This window comes from Taudactylus pleione, unplaced genomic scaffold (genome assembly GCF_031769625.1).
Source record: "Taudactylus pleione unplaced genomic scaffold, aTauple2 ptg000155l, whole genome shotgun sequence".
In the NCBI taxonomy this organism is placed as follows: domain Eukaryota; kingdom Metazoa; phylum Chordata; class Amphibia; order Anura; family Myobatrachidae; genus Taudactylus; species Taudactylus pleione.
In genome coordinates, this window is record NW_028284557.1 from 3,791,179 (window position 1) to 3,808,219 (window position 17,041).

General features: G+C 43.8%; 1 protein-coding gene and 2 non-coding genes across 3 annotated transcripts in view; 1 reads left to right on the forward strand and 2 right to left on the reverse strand.

Annotated features, from left to right (window-relative positions):
• Positions 1-4,208: 4,208 nt before the first annotated feature.
• On the reverse strand, positions 4,209-4,280 carry TRNAC-GCA (transfer RNA cysteine (anticodon GCA)). Its single transcript has one exon. It is a non-coding gene; the product is annotated as a tRNA-Cys (tRNA).
• Positions 4,281-4,567: 287 nt separating this feature from the next.
• On the reverse strand, positions 4,568-4,639 carry TRNAC-GCA (transfer RNA cysteine (anticodon GCA)). The gene has a single exon. It is a non-coding gene; the product is annotated as a tRNA-Cys (tRNA).
• A 266-nt stretch (positions 4,640-4,905) lies between these two features.
• LASP1 (LIM and SH3 protein 1) overlaps positions 4,906-17,041 on the forward strand; it is a 60,988-nt gene continuing 48,852 nt past the window's right edge. Inside the window, exon 1 of the mRNA XM_088474608.1 lies at positions 4,906-5,172. Coding sequence (XP_088330734.1) covers positions 5,104-5,172 — 69 coding nt within the window. The 5' untranslated portion in view covers positions 4,906-5,103. The remainder of the gene's footprint in view (positions 5,173-17,041) is intronic.

Sequence of the window (17,041 nt, forward strand, 5' to 3'; positions counted from 1 at the left end):
GGTATACAGGGAGAGAATTGCAAGCGTACAGGAAAGAACTGGTGCAACACAGGCTAGTGTTGAATTATTTAACTGCTGTTACTGGAGGGTATTGCGTAACATTGGCTACCCAATTTGGAGTAAAATGTTGCACCTATGTCACCAATGATACCAGCGACCCTAAGGAGGTGATAGACCGGAAGATGGATGAAATTCTGCAGCTAAAGTGGGAATTTCGCAAGAACCATAATGCTTCAGTGGCTGAAGTAGGGGAAAAGATAGAAGGATGGGTGTCATGGCTGAACCCAGTGAAATGGTTCTCAGGTCTAGGGGAATGGGTCCAGGAAGTGATCGCCAGCATAGGCAAATTCTTCATCCTTATACTGATTGTCATCATAATAATTGGCATATGCGTCCGGTGTGTTCCTATTGTGTTGAAGTGTGGAAAGTGTAAAAACAGAGTGAAACGAAAGAATGAAACTATGATGGTGGTCAGTAATGACAATATGTATACCGAGGTAAATATAGAACTGCATTACAACCCTGAACTAGGAAATACAATCGTTTGATGTATTATATTTAGACATGCATAGAATGTATTATTGAAATGTTATTCATAGAACACCTCAGATAATGTAAAGTCTCAATTCCCCTTCAAGACTGCTATTATAAGATTGTTATAAGATAGTTTTATGTCCCCACCCAGAGACACATTATTGATGGATAAAGAACCACCTTGTGCCATCCCATAATAACACCAAATAATATGTAAATGTAAGCCTAAATTAAATTCTAATAGCAGATTGTGATAGCATGTTGTTTGCTATCAAAGGGTGGACTGTCGAAGCTGAATAATTGGCTGAGACAAGTTCAGTTTAAAATTTAATCGCGGTGACGCCATCTTGCGAATGGCCGCAAGACGCCATCTTGAAAATGAGATCGCAAGACGCCATTTTGCGAATGGCCGCCTAAGCGCCATTGTAGATAAACTCACATTTTAGTACATGTGGCGATAATACTAATCGCACTATGCATTTGCATCTTTCACCATTTCTCATACACACATTAATACACACAATTGCATTGTTAACTAGTCGCATATTAGCGAATGCATAGGACTTTGTATGAAACCGCTGTTTTATTAGCTTTATGCGCACGCATCTGCCCCAAGTTAACTAGCGTCCTTATATCAAACCCTGAATACCCACACATTACTTATTCACACATAAGGTTCAATACGCTTTAAAGTGTATGATTTAAGTTGGTTCAGTTAGTTTAAATTCTGAGAAATAAAGATATTTGATAACTAAGGTATTATACATGCTAAACAAGTTGTGTTTGGAGTTGTACTGATGCGTACTCTTTTTACAGTATTCCGGTGTTATCGGTGGGGAGATCGCATCATGCATTCTCGAGTTATGGATCGCAGAGCCTACAAGCAACAAAATGAATATTTTAGGAACAACTGTTAGGATGTTGCAGGGGGCGTGAAGAGGAAGATCCCCAGCTGTTAGAGGCAGGGAGAGTCTATTTGAACTAGCCTGTTAAATGTGCTGTAACAGATGCTTCTCTCCTGGGAACCATTTGACACCAGCAACAAACTTCCCTATTGTCCTGTTTATTCTGGGGGGGTATAAATATGTGTGCACGAACGCTGGTTCTCAGTCTTCGTGCTGAACGCTGTATGACTAGGGGTCTCTTGCTGATGCCTATCTCCGGGTCCAGAAGCGCTTGCATATGTATACTGTACTTGGGTCTGTATAATTTTCCTTTTGCGCCTAAATTGTGTCTTGATCAATTGCATGTAACTGTCTGAACTTTTACCTGAATAACACTTGTGCTTTGGAACCACAGATTCCACGTCTAAGTCTTTATTTATGGTATGACTGCGTAAGCAAATTAGCGTCATCCTTAGAGGTTTATAGGAAGGGTTTTAGAAGGTACAGGCAGAGGTATATAGAGGTTCTGATCCAGTATCGTTACTGATCCCGACGCTGCTACTGGCTCCTCCGGCTGCTTTGCATTATGGGAGAGACGTCGTCATGACCTCTGAACGTCATGTTCAGTGGGAGCAGCAGCAGCCGATGAGAGTCTGACAGACTCTCATCGGCTGCTGATTACAACAAACACACAGCTGCCGTTGCCGGCGGCTGTGTGTTTGGCAGTGTGTAGTGCTGACCGAACTCCATCCGGTCAGCGCTACACACGCGGTGCAGCTGTGTCACAGAGACACAGTCTGCACCGCGGCGCGCATGGTACGCTACTCAGCTGCGTACCATGCGGGCATGACTCGAGTATAGGCCGAGGGGGGGGCTTTTCAACACAAAAAATGTGCTGAAAAACTCGGCTTATACTCGAGTATATACGGTAATCAACCCGGCACCCACCATCCAGAGGTGCCGGGGATAGCCCCGGACTATCAGCCTAGGCCTGGGGTGCCCTGGAGAGGGGGATCCTTTATTGGGGGGTCCCCAGCTCCCCAGGGATCCCTGGCCTGGGCTGACTAGCGGTCAAGGTTCTGTATTTCCATAATTAGGACCGGATCAGAGCCCAGCGCTGGTTGTGCAAAATACGGGGGACCCCTCAGTCGTTTGTCCTCTGTATTTTGGCAACCAGGGCTGGTTCTGCCTTGCCCGGTTGTGGTTGTGCTTAAATACGGGGGACCCCTATGTCGTTTGTCCCTTGTATTTTGCACAACCAGCACTGGGCCACTACTGCCTGGGGCTGGTTGCTCTTTTGGATGGGGGGGGGGGGGTGCACGCCATTTTTTTTTTAAATTCACACATGCTTTCATTTTTTTTTAAACACAGAAGCACACACGGATTTCACTGATCCGTCTATGCATCTGTGTTTATTGTTTTACAGACAGATGCATGCATCACGGATATCCCTGATCTGTGCAAGCATCTGTCTGCTATTCTGCACTTTCTAAAGATCGGCAAATCTTTAGATCGTGCACAATAGAGCTTGTGACACATCGTGCAGCTTTTGTTGCATATTGTGTCCTGGAGTGCAGGGGTGCTGCCGAGGTGAGTTCAAGGGAAATTTAATTGTGAGCACATTGCTAAGGTGTGTAGGCACCTTAAGTGTAACCTCCCCCCAGTGCCTAACCCTATCCTCCTCCTCCCACAGCCTAACTCTAACCGCACAGCCTAACCCTAATGTGCCTAACCCTCCCGCACAGCCTAACCCTAATGTCAAAATTATGAATGTTAACAAATGGGTTATTGGGTTGGCATAAATTATCATATATTGTGTACCCAGCATAAGAAGGCAGTAAATGTATCCATTTACTGCAGTGGATAGGGTTGTGGGATGAACACTTATAGAAATATGCCAATAACGTTTTTTTTTCTTTTTTTTTTTATTAATCTGAACTTTTCTAGCACTCAAGGAAAGGCAGACAATCATAGTTGTCGACATTCAGCTCCCTCCTTCCGGGAGGGAGCTGAATGCCTGTACACAGCGGCGGGCGTGGCCGGGCACTGACTCCGCATGGGGGCGGGACCAGGGGCATGTCTGCGTGATCGCGTCATCGTGACCCCGCCTCCTCTTCACAATGCCGAAAATAAAGGCATTGTGAAGCAGGGGGCGAAGCCATGATGACGAGAGTTAGCGCAAATCGCGTCATCGGGCTCCCCGCTGCGGGGGGTTTCTAGTTGTAGTCGGGGAGTCAGTCGGTAGCCGGGAGGCTTGCCTGCCTTTCCGGGGGGTCGGGAGTGGCAACCGGTATTCGGGAGGGTAGGCAAGCCTGCAGACAATACAGTTTACATCCTTCCACAATGTTGAATGTTGGGGCTAGCTATGCCCTCCATGGAATTAAACACACCCACAGCACAGAGCACACCCCTATATAAACCACATCTACACCACAGTGGGCACGACCCCACATCACCAGGCACAATGCTGCAGCACTTGTCACACCCCCTGCAACTGCACACAATAGGCCCTCCATAAATTTCAGCTCCAGGCCCATGTGGACATTAATCATGTGGACATTAATCTGGCACTGACTGCGTCCGCCATCTATGTTGTGTGCATCTCTGAATTAGGCCCTCACTCAATTTACTGCTGTTGACAGGCTTACCTGTGTATCATGTGCTCTTCAGAATTTCTAGCTGGACATATATTTTCCCAGAATAGAGCAAATTAGGATGTTGACTATGCTTAATAGAAATTGTAAAATAATTGTAGTCCTTACAAACTAAATATAAATGAAAAAAAAAATGAGGGGGCACCCGGATTTGAACCAGGGACCTCTCGATCTGCAGTCGAATGCTCTACCACTGAGCTATACCCCCATTGCTGATTGCTACTACACATTGTATATAGTTTTGTCCTTTGTGAAATGCATGATTTATGATATTTTGTAGCAGCGCTATTGGAATACACAATATAACACTGACCTACTAGCTCAGTTAGTGAGATTTCCTTTTTGCTTTTTTTTATAAATCTGTTTCTAAAGTGATCTCTCCTGACATACACTGCTGATACAAATGCATAGATTTTGAATAAAATAAAACACATTATTTTAAACATGGATAAACTCTGAGACCCTCATCAGAAATAATTATACAAAAGAAAAATGAGGGGGCACCCGGATTTGAACCAGGGACCTCTCGATCTGCAGTCGAATGCTCTACCACTGAGCTATACCCCCTGTCGAAACAGCGTGTTCTAGTGACTACTATAGTACAGGGTCATACAAGCTAGCAGCTTATGCATTAACCATCTTTTTTCTAATAATGATGCATAAGAATCAATATTATAACATACAAGTCATGTATGACCTGTCTGGTAACCTGACATACAGCGCCACTGTAATCTCAGTAGCACATACTGTCACCCAGGCCTGGGGAGAGCAGACGCGACACTCCCCCACCCCGCCCACCGACTGCGCGCCCCCGTCCAGTGCGCGCCCCCGCGCCCCCGCCCCTCCTGTGTTTGTCACCCGACAGCGCGGCAAAGAAGAGACAGCCAGAGACTGCGAGAGACAGCAGAGGGCACGGGAGCAGACAGCCAGCGAGTCGCAGAGGAGGAGGCTACAGAGACAGCCAGGGAGGGTGCGGAGAGACTGTCACACGCTAGCAGTTCCCGATCCACATAACCACATTACCCGGTAACATGAATCCGAGCTGTGCCCGCTGCGGCAAGATCGTCTACCCGACTGAGAAAGTCAACTGCCTGGACAAGGTACATTAGGAGGCAGAGTGCAGCATAGATTTATGTATACACTGTAGCTTGTATCGAGCGCGGCAAGCTGATTCATTGCATGGATATAGTACATATATTGTGATACTGTAGTACATGTCCTCAGTACGTTCTGCAGTGGTCACAGTACCTTCTGTATAGTCACTACATTCTGCAATGGACACCGTACATATACTCCCTACATTCTGCAATGGTTACAGTATGGACACAGTACATAGTATCTGTACATTCTGCATTGGACATAGTTCATATACTGTATAATGTATACATCAAATAGTACATGTACTACATTCTGTAATGGACATGCTAAAGACCCACCCCCAGAGCCTGTGGTTACTGTACGTGGTTCACTATCCTATATATACTGCATAACTTGTACATTTGTCAGTATAAGATTCCTTATTATACATTTCTTGTAGCATAAATAAAGTAATTATAAAATTCTTGCATGTGTACCTACAATATATACTCTACAGTACCGGTAGTAGTATGTTATACAATTCTATCATAGAATTTACTTGCTCTACATTTTTTTTTTTATACAAACCCTTCTAATCACCTCTCCTCATACACTTTATATAGTATGCTGATTGTACATCTTAGCCAGGTATGATATCCATTTAGGCTTTATGTATCTTGTGTGTTCCTTATTTCCTTACTTCTAGATGTTACCTGTTGACACCCGTCCAGGTATATGCTGTAATAAACTATACCAATGTTCTATCATTTGATTTCCTAAATTTGCTTTGGTACTTAATTAATACATATAACACCCTCTCCATTGTTCACAATGTAGACATATATACATATTTTACTTAAAAGCATGATCCTAAATTCAGTGTTCAGTTGCAGCTTAATTTAAGGCCTAATTATTGGCTAAGTTGGCAGTATATTGCTGCAGTTCCTCTCACCCAATAATCGCACGCTGTACTTCTGACATATGAATAAGTTACCTGTGTATCCAGTTACATGCAGTCCCTGTGAAACATTATATTATACATTTTGCAATATTATGTTTTGAGCGTATCTCTCATAAATCTGATGGATCCACCATATTGTCCTCTGCCTACAAAATGCTAAAGGTTTGTCTAGACCTATCTTCTGTATACGTACACAGATTATTTATCTCTTTGCCATTTGTTCCATTGCAATCTATAGAAAGCAAAGTATAATGTGATGTCTGTATCCACTAAAGATAAAATATCTGTTGAAGTGACAGAACACTGCCTGTGGCATAAACGACTTTATTCATTTAATACATGTGACAATTGGTTTTGTGTACACAGATTTACACAGTTTCTTTTTGAAAAGAGCAGCATAAAAAAGGTTCCGTTTACTAGGCAGATCACATATGTTGTGCCAAGACTTCATTTGTTGCGTGGCCTTTCTCCCTTAGTATTTCAATTCCGTTAGTGTAGTGCAGAGTGTGTACTGGCTGCTGAAGGGTGGCGCACTTCCTGTGTGCCTTATTGCAGTCATTCCTCTGTCACAGGGCTGTCTCCTTTACTACCCTGTCTTGTTCTGTAATGGCACAATGTCCCTCTTTCTGACTATGCTTCATATGTATGGTGTTCCCATCCTAGCCCAGTGTGAATAATGGCTGCCTCCCTCCCCTCACTAGCCGCCATGTATGCGGAAGTCAGATCATCCTGGCACCAACTGCACAACGCTAATTCTCCCAGCATTAACTCCTTGATTTCCTTACCCCCTGTCCCCCTATATCTCATTGGTCTGGAATTTCCCTTCCCCCCCCAAAAAACATAGAGATTTGGCCACACAAATTACTTTAGCCAAACAGAGCAAAGAGCTTATTGACCTGGTCTATTGTCCTGGTGAACTAAACATAATGATATGATTGTGATCTTAATCCCATATGCATCAAAAGTGCACACAAGGCATTGTACAGCCATAACCTAAGTTTTTTTTTTTTTTCAATTTAGTACTGTTGTGGATAAATGGGCTGTGTGACTACTTTTGTTCCTCACCTCCACATAAAATGGGTTAATGATTTTAGTTGTGCAATGCTTGGAATTTTCAGAGTTCTGTATATCTTAGAGGGGTTAAGTAGGCTCATGGACCCCACCCTTTGCTGGGCTTGACCCCTGGAGTTCATTTTCCCAGGGCTAAAAAATCTTGCAGCAGCCTCCCCACCCCCCTCCCTCTCTTAAACATCTCCTTTTGTGATTAGCTTCCGTTCATGAATAGAGACTTCTGTGTGTTTGTGCAAGTGCACGTATGTTTGGCTGTGAGTGTCCTTACTTTAATGTATTTCAGCTACAGACCTGTTGCACAATATGTTTCCCCTGGTTAATGCTCATTGGTCTTTGAGTTTTTCAGGAGCCTCTTGAGAGAAGAGAGACTGGAGTTAGAATTGCACTTACTGCTATTTTCCTCCCTCAGTAACTCTGTGTGTATTTTCCTACCAATGTAAGGCACAGTCTACAGCCAAAGAAGAACTGTACTCCCTCTTAGCTTATTTTCTTTTCCATTCCATTTATAATGCCACAATCTATTCCCCCAGGTTTGTTTTTTTTCACTACAGAAGTGCTATAATGTACTATTATGTCACCTTTTTATAAAACAACTGTGGTAATAACACCAGGTTTGGCCTGTGTTTTTATCTAGTGTTAAGTGGAAACTGCACTCTTCACCAGCACACAGGCAGGAAATATTGTAATGTTATATGGCAAGTATGTTTGATACCATCTCCTTCTCTTCACCACTCTAATGGAAGACCCCCTGTTATCTGGTGTTGCTGCCTGTCAGTGCCCAGTGTCCCTTTATCTTCAGGCATGTGACATGTATCCTATGTCCATGACATACAAGTTATTTGAAAAATTATCTTTTGATCCATCTCTGCCCACAAATATTAATTTTGCTTTCCTATGGGGAGAAGTATATTAAACCTTCTGAAGAGTGGAGAAGTTGACCATAGCAACCAGTCAACATCTAGTTATCATTTATCACGTAAATACTATAAAATGATAGGAAGAAATTGGTTGGTTGCTATGGGAAATTTCTCTACTTTTTAAAAAAGTTTGATAAATCTCTCCCTGTATGGTAACACTGAGACTACAGTACACATTTCTCTTCTCTCTCTGCAAAGGGAATAGTTTGACATTTTTTTTCAACAAGGTCATTTGCATAACATTTCCCCCTAGTTTATCAATGCAGAACCAGCATATACTGTTGCACTTTACAATTAATATTTGCTATCTTCATTACAAGTGTACAGGTATGACTGTGCCCTCAAATCCCCTCCCTCTCCCACCAAACACTTCCTGTCAGATCTCTGTGCAATCAGATGACCATAGTCAGAAGGTATTTCAATGAGCAGTTGAATTGAGCGGTGTTATCCAGGGCTGGGATACGTTTGCATTAGTCTTAAGGGTGTGTTTTTCGTTAGAACACGTCCAAGTCAAACATTCTAATCTCTTTGATATTACACCAAGTGACTGAATTCTATCATACCAGTCCAGGAAATGAGTACCTATACTGCATAGTCTGTTAATAAACTGGAACTTGGCAAAAAAAAAAGGGGAAAGACAAGTGCTGGGATGGCGGTTTTACATATTTCTGGAAGACTACATATTGGCCAGGTTCCTTATACTGCAGTGAAATTACACAATTCTCAAACACTACATTTTTTAATCTGTGTGGCCAACGCAGGCTATCCAAGGCCATAGATGCAGATCTTTGGATAATCTTGTGTGCTAACTGTGACACTGTTGATGCCACTTTATGTAATGCTGTAGTACCTCTTTTTATAGCCAAATGTAATGGGTTTTGACACATGACCAAGTAATCAGTCTATATATATTTTATATCAATTGTGATCATTCTTGGCGAAGTGATATAAAGAGACAGTACTGTTCTATTCTTGCTGAGCAAAGACAATAGTAATCCTTTTGTGTAATTTTTTTCTTCTTACAGATTGTCCTATTAACTGGTAAAGCAGGTTAAAATTAGTACTGCAGCATCTATTGCTGAGAACACCACTTTATTGATTAGAGAAATTCCAGAAATCCTCCCCCAGCTAGTAACACTGCAGGAATCATCTGCATCAGGACAGCATCTACTATTCTTAGCCAATGCTTGATAACAGCTGATTCTCCACAAGTAAAGCTGGGTACACACTAAATGATGTGTGTACCCAGTGATGTGACTGACAACCTCTCTGCCGATGCGCCAACATATCTGGCGGCCGGTACACATTAGACGATCCGGTGGCCGACCGCCAGATATGTCGGCCTCTGCCGCATCCAACTGCATGGGGTCGTCACTTGCATCGTCTGATTAAGCTGCATGTAGGGCCTACCTGACGTTGCGGCTGACGGCTCCGCGGGATAGCGCAATGGCCGGCATTGTGGGTACACCCTTGACGATTTGTCGTTCCGATCCGTCTGAATCTGGTAAATCCTTCAAAATATCATTAAGTGTGTATGCTAAGAGTTTTGGTAAATTTAAAAGTAAATGCAAAGTAATTTCAGTTGTCAAAACAACAGTTTTGGCAAATGCTGATGCTTAACCAATTGGCAGCTTTAACAAAGTTTCAATTCTGACTGTACATATTTAAACTTTTCCAAAATCTTATGCTTAGAGCAGCAACCCCTTATTTGTGTTTGAGGGGTAGACAAGGGGCAATGGACTCCACCAGTGGTTCTAGCTGGGGTAGTACAAAATGTATTGTATTCCTAGTTGGGCAATTTATTTGTTAGACAGGAGTTTAGCTCCCGGGCTACGTGCCCAGGAGCAATTCAATAAATTTCTGTTACGGGCACATTTTTGCAGCTTCTCTTGTGCTAAGTGAAGTTGCGATGCGCCCAGCACCCGCGACTTGCTCTGAAGTCCTATTTAACATGGATTTCCTGAGCTGCAAGCAGATATCTATGATAAGTGCAGCCTCAGGAATTAATTGAATAGTACTTAACTCTGGAGCTAAATCCCCAGTAATAATTGAATTGCATGGGATGTATTTGTCAGGCTATTAGAAAAACTTTCAGAAAACTGTAAGGGGTAAATTTACTAAAGTGAGAGTTTTTAGAAGTGAGTTTTAAAAGTGATGTTGCCCATAGCAACCAATCAGATTCTAGCTATTATCTTCTAGAAGGTGCTAGTTAAATGTTACGGTAAGTAGAATCTGATCAGTTGCTATGGGCAACATCACTTTTAAAACTCCCTTCGAAAAACTCTCACTTTAGTAAATTTACCCCTAAGTGTAAGAAAATTGTGCATAATTTTCTAATTAACTAAAAGCAGTTTCTACATTCTAGCAATATAGAGAGTACAGTTCACCATATTCTATTGATAGTCTTATTGGGTTAGGTTCATTTTCATGCTTTAAAACCAGATAAGTGGTGCAGAGACTTCACTTGTATACAGAGGTTTTAATCTTTGTGATATAAGAGATAAAATATAGCTATTTCAGGCTTATACATTGTTGCATATCTGTTGTGATGGATCTTCTTTGCCTATACTGTATCTCTGTTTGGTATTCCAGGATCGAAATGGTAGAACAAATTGTGTATCAATGCTATTGGTAAATATTGATTTTGTCTATTAGGGTTTTGGTTACAATAGGTGCCAGGCGGAATGTGAAAGTGACTTATGCTGGGTACACATTAACAGATATATTGGCTGATCAATTGATCTGCCAATATATCTGCTGGCCGTCGGCCAGTGTGTACCAGAGATATGTCTGTGAACGGCATAGTTCTAGCGTTCCCGCTAGGCTGTGTTAGTGAGGCACCACACCCTGCCCTCCAGCCCGGCACCCCGCTGAGACAGCCTGCGGGTTCTGTCTCCACCCGCGGGTCACAGTGTCCCGCGGGTGGTCAAAATGGCGGCGAAGCGGTCGCCGGACGCATGCGCTTGGGGACTGCCCGGCATGTCCGTAAGTGCCGGGCATGCCCCCAGGAGTGGCGGAAAAGGGACGCGTCATAAAGACACGCCCCCTTTTCTTTGGTCACGCCCCCTATTCGGCACACGCAGTAGTGCCCTAGCTCTAGGTCCAGCGCCCTGCCCGCAGCCAGTCCTAGAGTGAACACTATAGTTCACTTGCATATCGCATTGGCTGCGCTGCACAGCCGATGGACATATATCTGCAGACATATCTGTCCATCGTCAGCTGTGTGCGGGCGGACCGCCCGTACACACATAGTGGCAGCTGTGGGGAGGGACATGTCCCCCCCCCCCCCACCTGCCGGGACACGCCCCCAACCTGCCCCTCGGTCGCCGGGATTCAATGCAGCATGCAGATGATGGTCGTTCAGTGTGTATGAACGACTGAGTGATCTGCAGATATATCGCTTAGGTGTGTACCCACCTTTAGGCCATACCGAGTCCTTAACCAGGATGCTGGGTTTATTAATATCAGCAGGATAACAGGTAAAAGTGGTAAAACAGCGGAAAGCAGAAAACTATTGAAGGGGTTAACAGCGGTATTTAGGTCGTACTTGCATACTTTCAGCTCCCTCCTTCCGGGTGGGAACTGTCAGACTTCCATGGCGAGGAGGCGTGTTGCGTCTGAAGGGGGGCGTGACGTGGGATGATACTCCATTGGGGGCGGAGCATGGGATGTGATGACGCTCTAGTCTAATGTCACGCTACACACGGCCTGGCCAACCTGTGGCTCTCCAGCTGTTTATGAAACTGCAAGTCCCAGCATGCCCTGCCACCGTTTTGCATTAGGGAATGCTAAAACTCTGTCAGTGCGTGCTCTTACTTGTAATTTCACAACAGCTGGAGAGCCACAAGTTGGCCAGGCCTGCTCTACACAGTAAAGAGGGCGCCAGCTGCATATGACCAAGTAGCCCAGCGGTGATGTCATCAGGTTGGAGGTTGCGCATTGCTCTCTAATACCCTATCCCCCTCACTCTGGACTGTCTCCGGTTACATAAAAACATATATCACACTTTACAATCATTTGGCAAAGTCCATCCTGTAACCAGAGACATTTGGATATGCATCAAAAAACAATGAAACATATCAAATGTATTGCTGTCCAAACGCTTTTAGGAACACACTCAGAACTCTGACGTCAGTCCCTTTGTTGTCATATCAGTGATAGTTATGTGCTTAGACCATCCAAGGTGCTTTGTGCTCTAGGACAAGTCTATTGCACCTCTATTGTCACACTCTGTTGATGGTTTCATCCTGTTATAGAAGACCCAAATCACAGTCTCTTTAGGTATAAGGCTTCCTTGGCAGTTTCTGTCCTCAAGCTTTGCAATATTTTACATCTAACAGGTGATGTGTAGGCCCTAAGTTTTTATCTTCTGCTGTAACCGGCTTGTCACTGGCTATGTGCCTTTTTTGACCTGTTAGCAACACGTCATCCACATACACAACAACGATGAACCGTCTCTGCTCGATTTTTCTATGTTTTGTGGTATACACCGTGATCAGTCTCTGAATGTACAAAGTGCCTTTGCAAACGTACTGCGTCTATCTTAGCATTCCCTCGTGGCGGCGCCCCGCTAAAACAGCCTGCGGGTGCCATACTCACTCGCGGGCCGCCCTGTCCCGCAGGTGGGGAAAATAGCAGTGCAGTGGTCACTGCCAGTGAATGGATGCCGGGCACAAGTCTGTATCCCTGGCTTTCTTGTAAGTATCCAAGCAAGATACACTCCACTTTGTAACCAAACACCTTGAGATGACTGGCATTTGGCTTGCTTATGGACCACAAGAAACACCTCAGCGCTAATGAGCCAGTGATCCAAATACCAGTGCAGCAATGTTAAAAGAGGTGATTGCCAACCTCACAAGCATAAACAATAGAAGAGGAATACACTGCGCTCTGTTATTTATGTTGGGACATAAGAACAACACATCAATGTATTAAAAGAGTTTAATGCTTAAATTATAATAATAATAAAAAACAAAAACACATGTATAAACACAAAGATAAATATGAAAATTGTAAAAATTATTGAATAATAAGTGAGCCTGCTAGAAGCTCATAACCAACAGGAAATTAACAAGCATGCAAATGTAGGAGTTGATCAGGCTCCTTGATCTAAACACACTCTCCTGTGAGAATAGCTACACCATATACCTGTGCAGAATGAGCTTTATACTGCTGTAGCAAGTGAATTGTTAAGGCACTGGTGGAGCCTGTAGCCACTGATGGCTATCCCCAACAATGTATCAGTAATGATATTAGTGGAACCCGTTGAAAAAATGCCACTTTTGTATCAAAGTCACAAGTGATATAGCCAATCTCAAGCGTGATTAATGAGGCTGACCATATGTTCCCGAAGTTGAGCCTGTATATAACATGTAGAATAGTACCCTATTGTGCAATAAACAGTCACACAAAGTTCTGCTGGGTACTTAAATATTTAGGCTGTCAATAAGTACCTGTAGATAGGGACCATGCCGTCCTTTTCACAAAGGAAATAGTAACTGAAAATTACCAGTGTATTTCAGCAAGATGTGCTAAACATTGATGTCCGACAGGTCTGCAAGCCGCTTGTTGGTCTCTTATTCTGCGTCAGCACCCATCCTGTGCTTAACAGCCGCCGGGACCTCCGTCAGCGGCCACGTGACCCGGATCCGTAACTGGAGTGGGCACCGGAGGATGCTGATAGGGCAATGGTCTAACGGTGGTTCAAATCTCGCAGGAAAAAAACTTACAGGCTAGTTTTCAATGTGGCGGCACCTGGTTCCAGATGGGTAGTAGCTTCAGTGGCTGGTATGGAGAGCAGCAACGCGTTTTGGCTACTACTGTAGTTTTTTTCAAGCTGTAATGCTCCCCTTCATGGCTAGATGATATATATATATATATATATATAGTGTATCAGGGTGGAACCCATTGGGTAATTAGATAATTACTTTACTAACCATCCAACTCTCCTTAACCCTTAACGGTCGGTTCCAAAAAAAATTATCCATATCATTTACCAATATACTCTTAATATTCCTTACGACATCTTAAACACAAAACATTCAATAAATATAGAAAAAGAAAAATGGTTATTAAAACAACTAAAATCAATTAGTGATAGGCGTATGATGATACACATAGTATGCATATATAACTATGTGCATATAACACATATGTATGCATATATAAGCATACCTATTTCAGCCCCCATATGTCAATATGTTTGGCTGTCTACCCCTATGTCCCAACAATAAACATGACAGAGAAATATAGACCATCGGAGAATATAAATTATATAGTTAGAACTTCATTATTAATGAGTAATTGAAACATCGCCTATGCTGAATCAGCTACTTTGCGATATCCTGAGTAGTGTACTAAAATAAAATAAATGGAAAAAAGAGGAAAAAATAGCCTATCTATATCTAACAAACATGTAGCTGACCATCGATGATCACCATCGAACAATAGCATCTGAATTCCAGTATATTGTTAACATAATAAGTTGGACATGAGCTGGAATAAAGTAAATAAGTGCGCTTTTATGGTATGTGTATTAATTCAGTTGTTCAAATGCATATACATGTATGTAAGCACATACACACACACACACACATATACATATATATATATATATATATATATATATATATATATTACACACACACAAATATGCATATGTACGTATATATATATTATTATTGAATGATGTAAATATAGTATAATGGTAATACTGATTATATATTTTAGCATCCGTAGTAGTACTAGACTCATGGAAGAGCACCAATTATCCAAATATCGATATCGGTCCTAGTAGAATTGGTTTATCGAGTAGAGACACCTGATATTATACAATGTGGCTAAAGATATGAGAATGGGGCTATCTCTAATGAGACCCAACCGATATATCAGGGAGAAACACTGTACGGAGAAAATGATGTCTGGTCATATGCTGGTCATGTTTGCTTATGGACCACGCCTCCAGCAGTGTTTTGCTTTTTACAGCAACTGTGGGTGCCCGATTCTTTAAGTATACTGCTCTAGACGCTGCTTCTGCCCAATAAGTCTCAGGTGGAATGTGAAAGTGTCTATTAGGCCATACAGAGAGTGCTTAACCAGGATGCTGGGTGTATTGATGTCAACAGGGTAACTGCATTAACACAGTGGTATCAGCGATAAGCAGAACAATGGTATTGCAGGGGTTAACAGCTGCCCTTAGGTGTCTCCCCGTAGGAGCTTAAGTACTTTGCATCCATACAATACTGTGACACTCTGCACAGTAAAAATGGTGAAAGCTGCACATGAGTACTAGCCCAACTGTAACATCATGGGGGGGGGGGAAGCGAAATGTGGGGGGGGTATGTAGTAACAAGGGATGGCGTGTATTGGTGTGTGCCTTCAGTGTAGGTGGTGTTGGTGTGTAATGAAGAGCCAGACACTTGAGATTGAATCCAACCTGTTTATTGGTGAGACACAGTGCTCCCCAGGTGGTTCCGTGAGTGGGGTTGGGGTTGAGTGGCGGGTTAAGTAGTTTCCTGGTCAGGGAGTCGGTGGGCCCTTTTAGGGGGCTCCTTGCCGTGCGGCCCTTGCTTCTGCACGTCCCCTTTGCTGGACCTATGGTCTCAGTCTTAGAGGACCAGGATAATGATGATGACAATGAAAAGTCCCGTATAGTGACAGTAGCGGCGTCCCGCACTGATATTGTAGTTACCTACCGGTAGGTTGCAGTCTCTGGTTCGTGCACAGTTGTCGTGTACTCCGGTATTGGTGTGGTGGTTGCTGGCACCCTGCGAGCTTAAGGCCGAAACGCGTTGGAGGCAACACACCCCCACACAGACTACTGCATTACCCCACCTTGTAGCCCATCATCAACCCCACGGCAAGGTGGTACAGAGTTATACACGCGGACCACCGCATCATCCCCCATCTCGGAGCAGTGACGGGCGCCCGTCCGGTACACTCTGCGGGCTCGCAGGGTGCCAGCAACCACCACACCAATACCGGAGTACACGACAACTGTGCACGAACCAGAGACTGCAACCTACCGGTAGGTAACTACAGTATCAGTGTGGGACGCCGCTACTGTCACTATACGGGACTTTTCATTGTCATCATCATTATCCTGGTCCTCTAAGACTGAGACCATAGGTCCAGCAAAGGGGATGTGCAGAAGCAAGGGCCGCACGGCAAGGAGCCCCCTAAAAGGGCCCACCAACTCCCTGACCAGGAAACTACTTAACCCGCCACTCAACCCCAACCCCACTCACGGAACCACCTGGGGAGCACTGTGTCTCACCAATAAACAGGTTGGATTCAATCTCAAGTGTCTGGCTCTTCATTACACACCAACACCACGTACACTGAAGGCACACACCAATACACGCCATCCCTTGTTACTACATACCCCCCCACATTTCGCTTCCCCCCCCCCCCCCCACCCACTCATAGTTTTTTTTCCCCTCCCAGCACACATTCACACATAGGAGCGCATGTGTACCCCCCCTCGTCCAGCTTGTAACAAACAGGATCTGGTACTCCTGTTCCACGTGCAGCACCACCATACCCCACTTTCTGCCCCAGCCCACCCGCCTAACCCCCTTTTCGACCCCACCCCCCCGCTCCCCCTTCCCCCTCCCCCACACATCCCAATAAACATAACCTCTAAGACCTGGAGCGCGGACCACTCTGTTCATTATACAACTGTAACATCATCAGATCTGTTGCGCCTCACTCTTACTGTATACTAGAGAGAGGAGACTGTGCCGGAGCGCACTCCTCTTAAATGAATGTAGCATTACAGATTGCAGTGTAGTTGTACATTTTAGGTTTTGCAGAGTCATTAATTTCCAGGCTAATAACTGGAGTATAGTGTATGCAGTAATGTAATTGGACTGCTTATAATAGCATTACACTTCTCTGACCTGACAGAAGTATTTTTATTGCTTTGCAGAGAAATATGAGGTA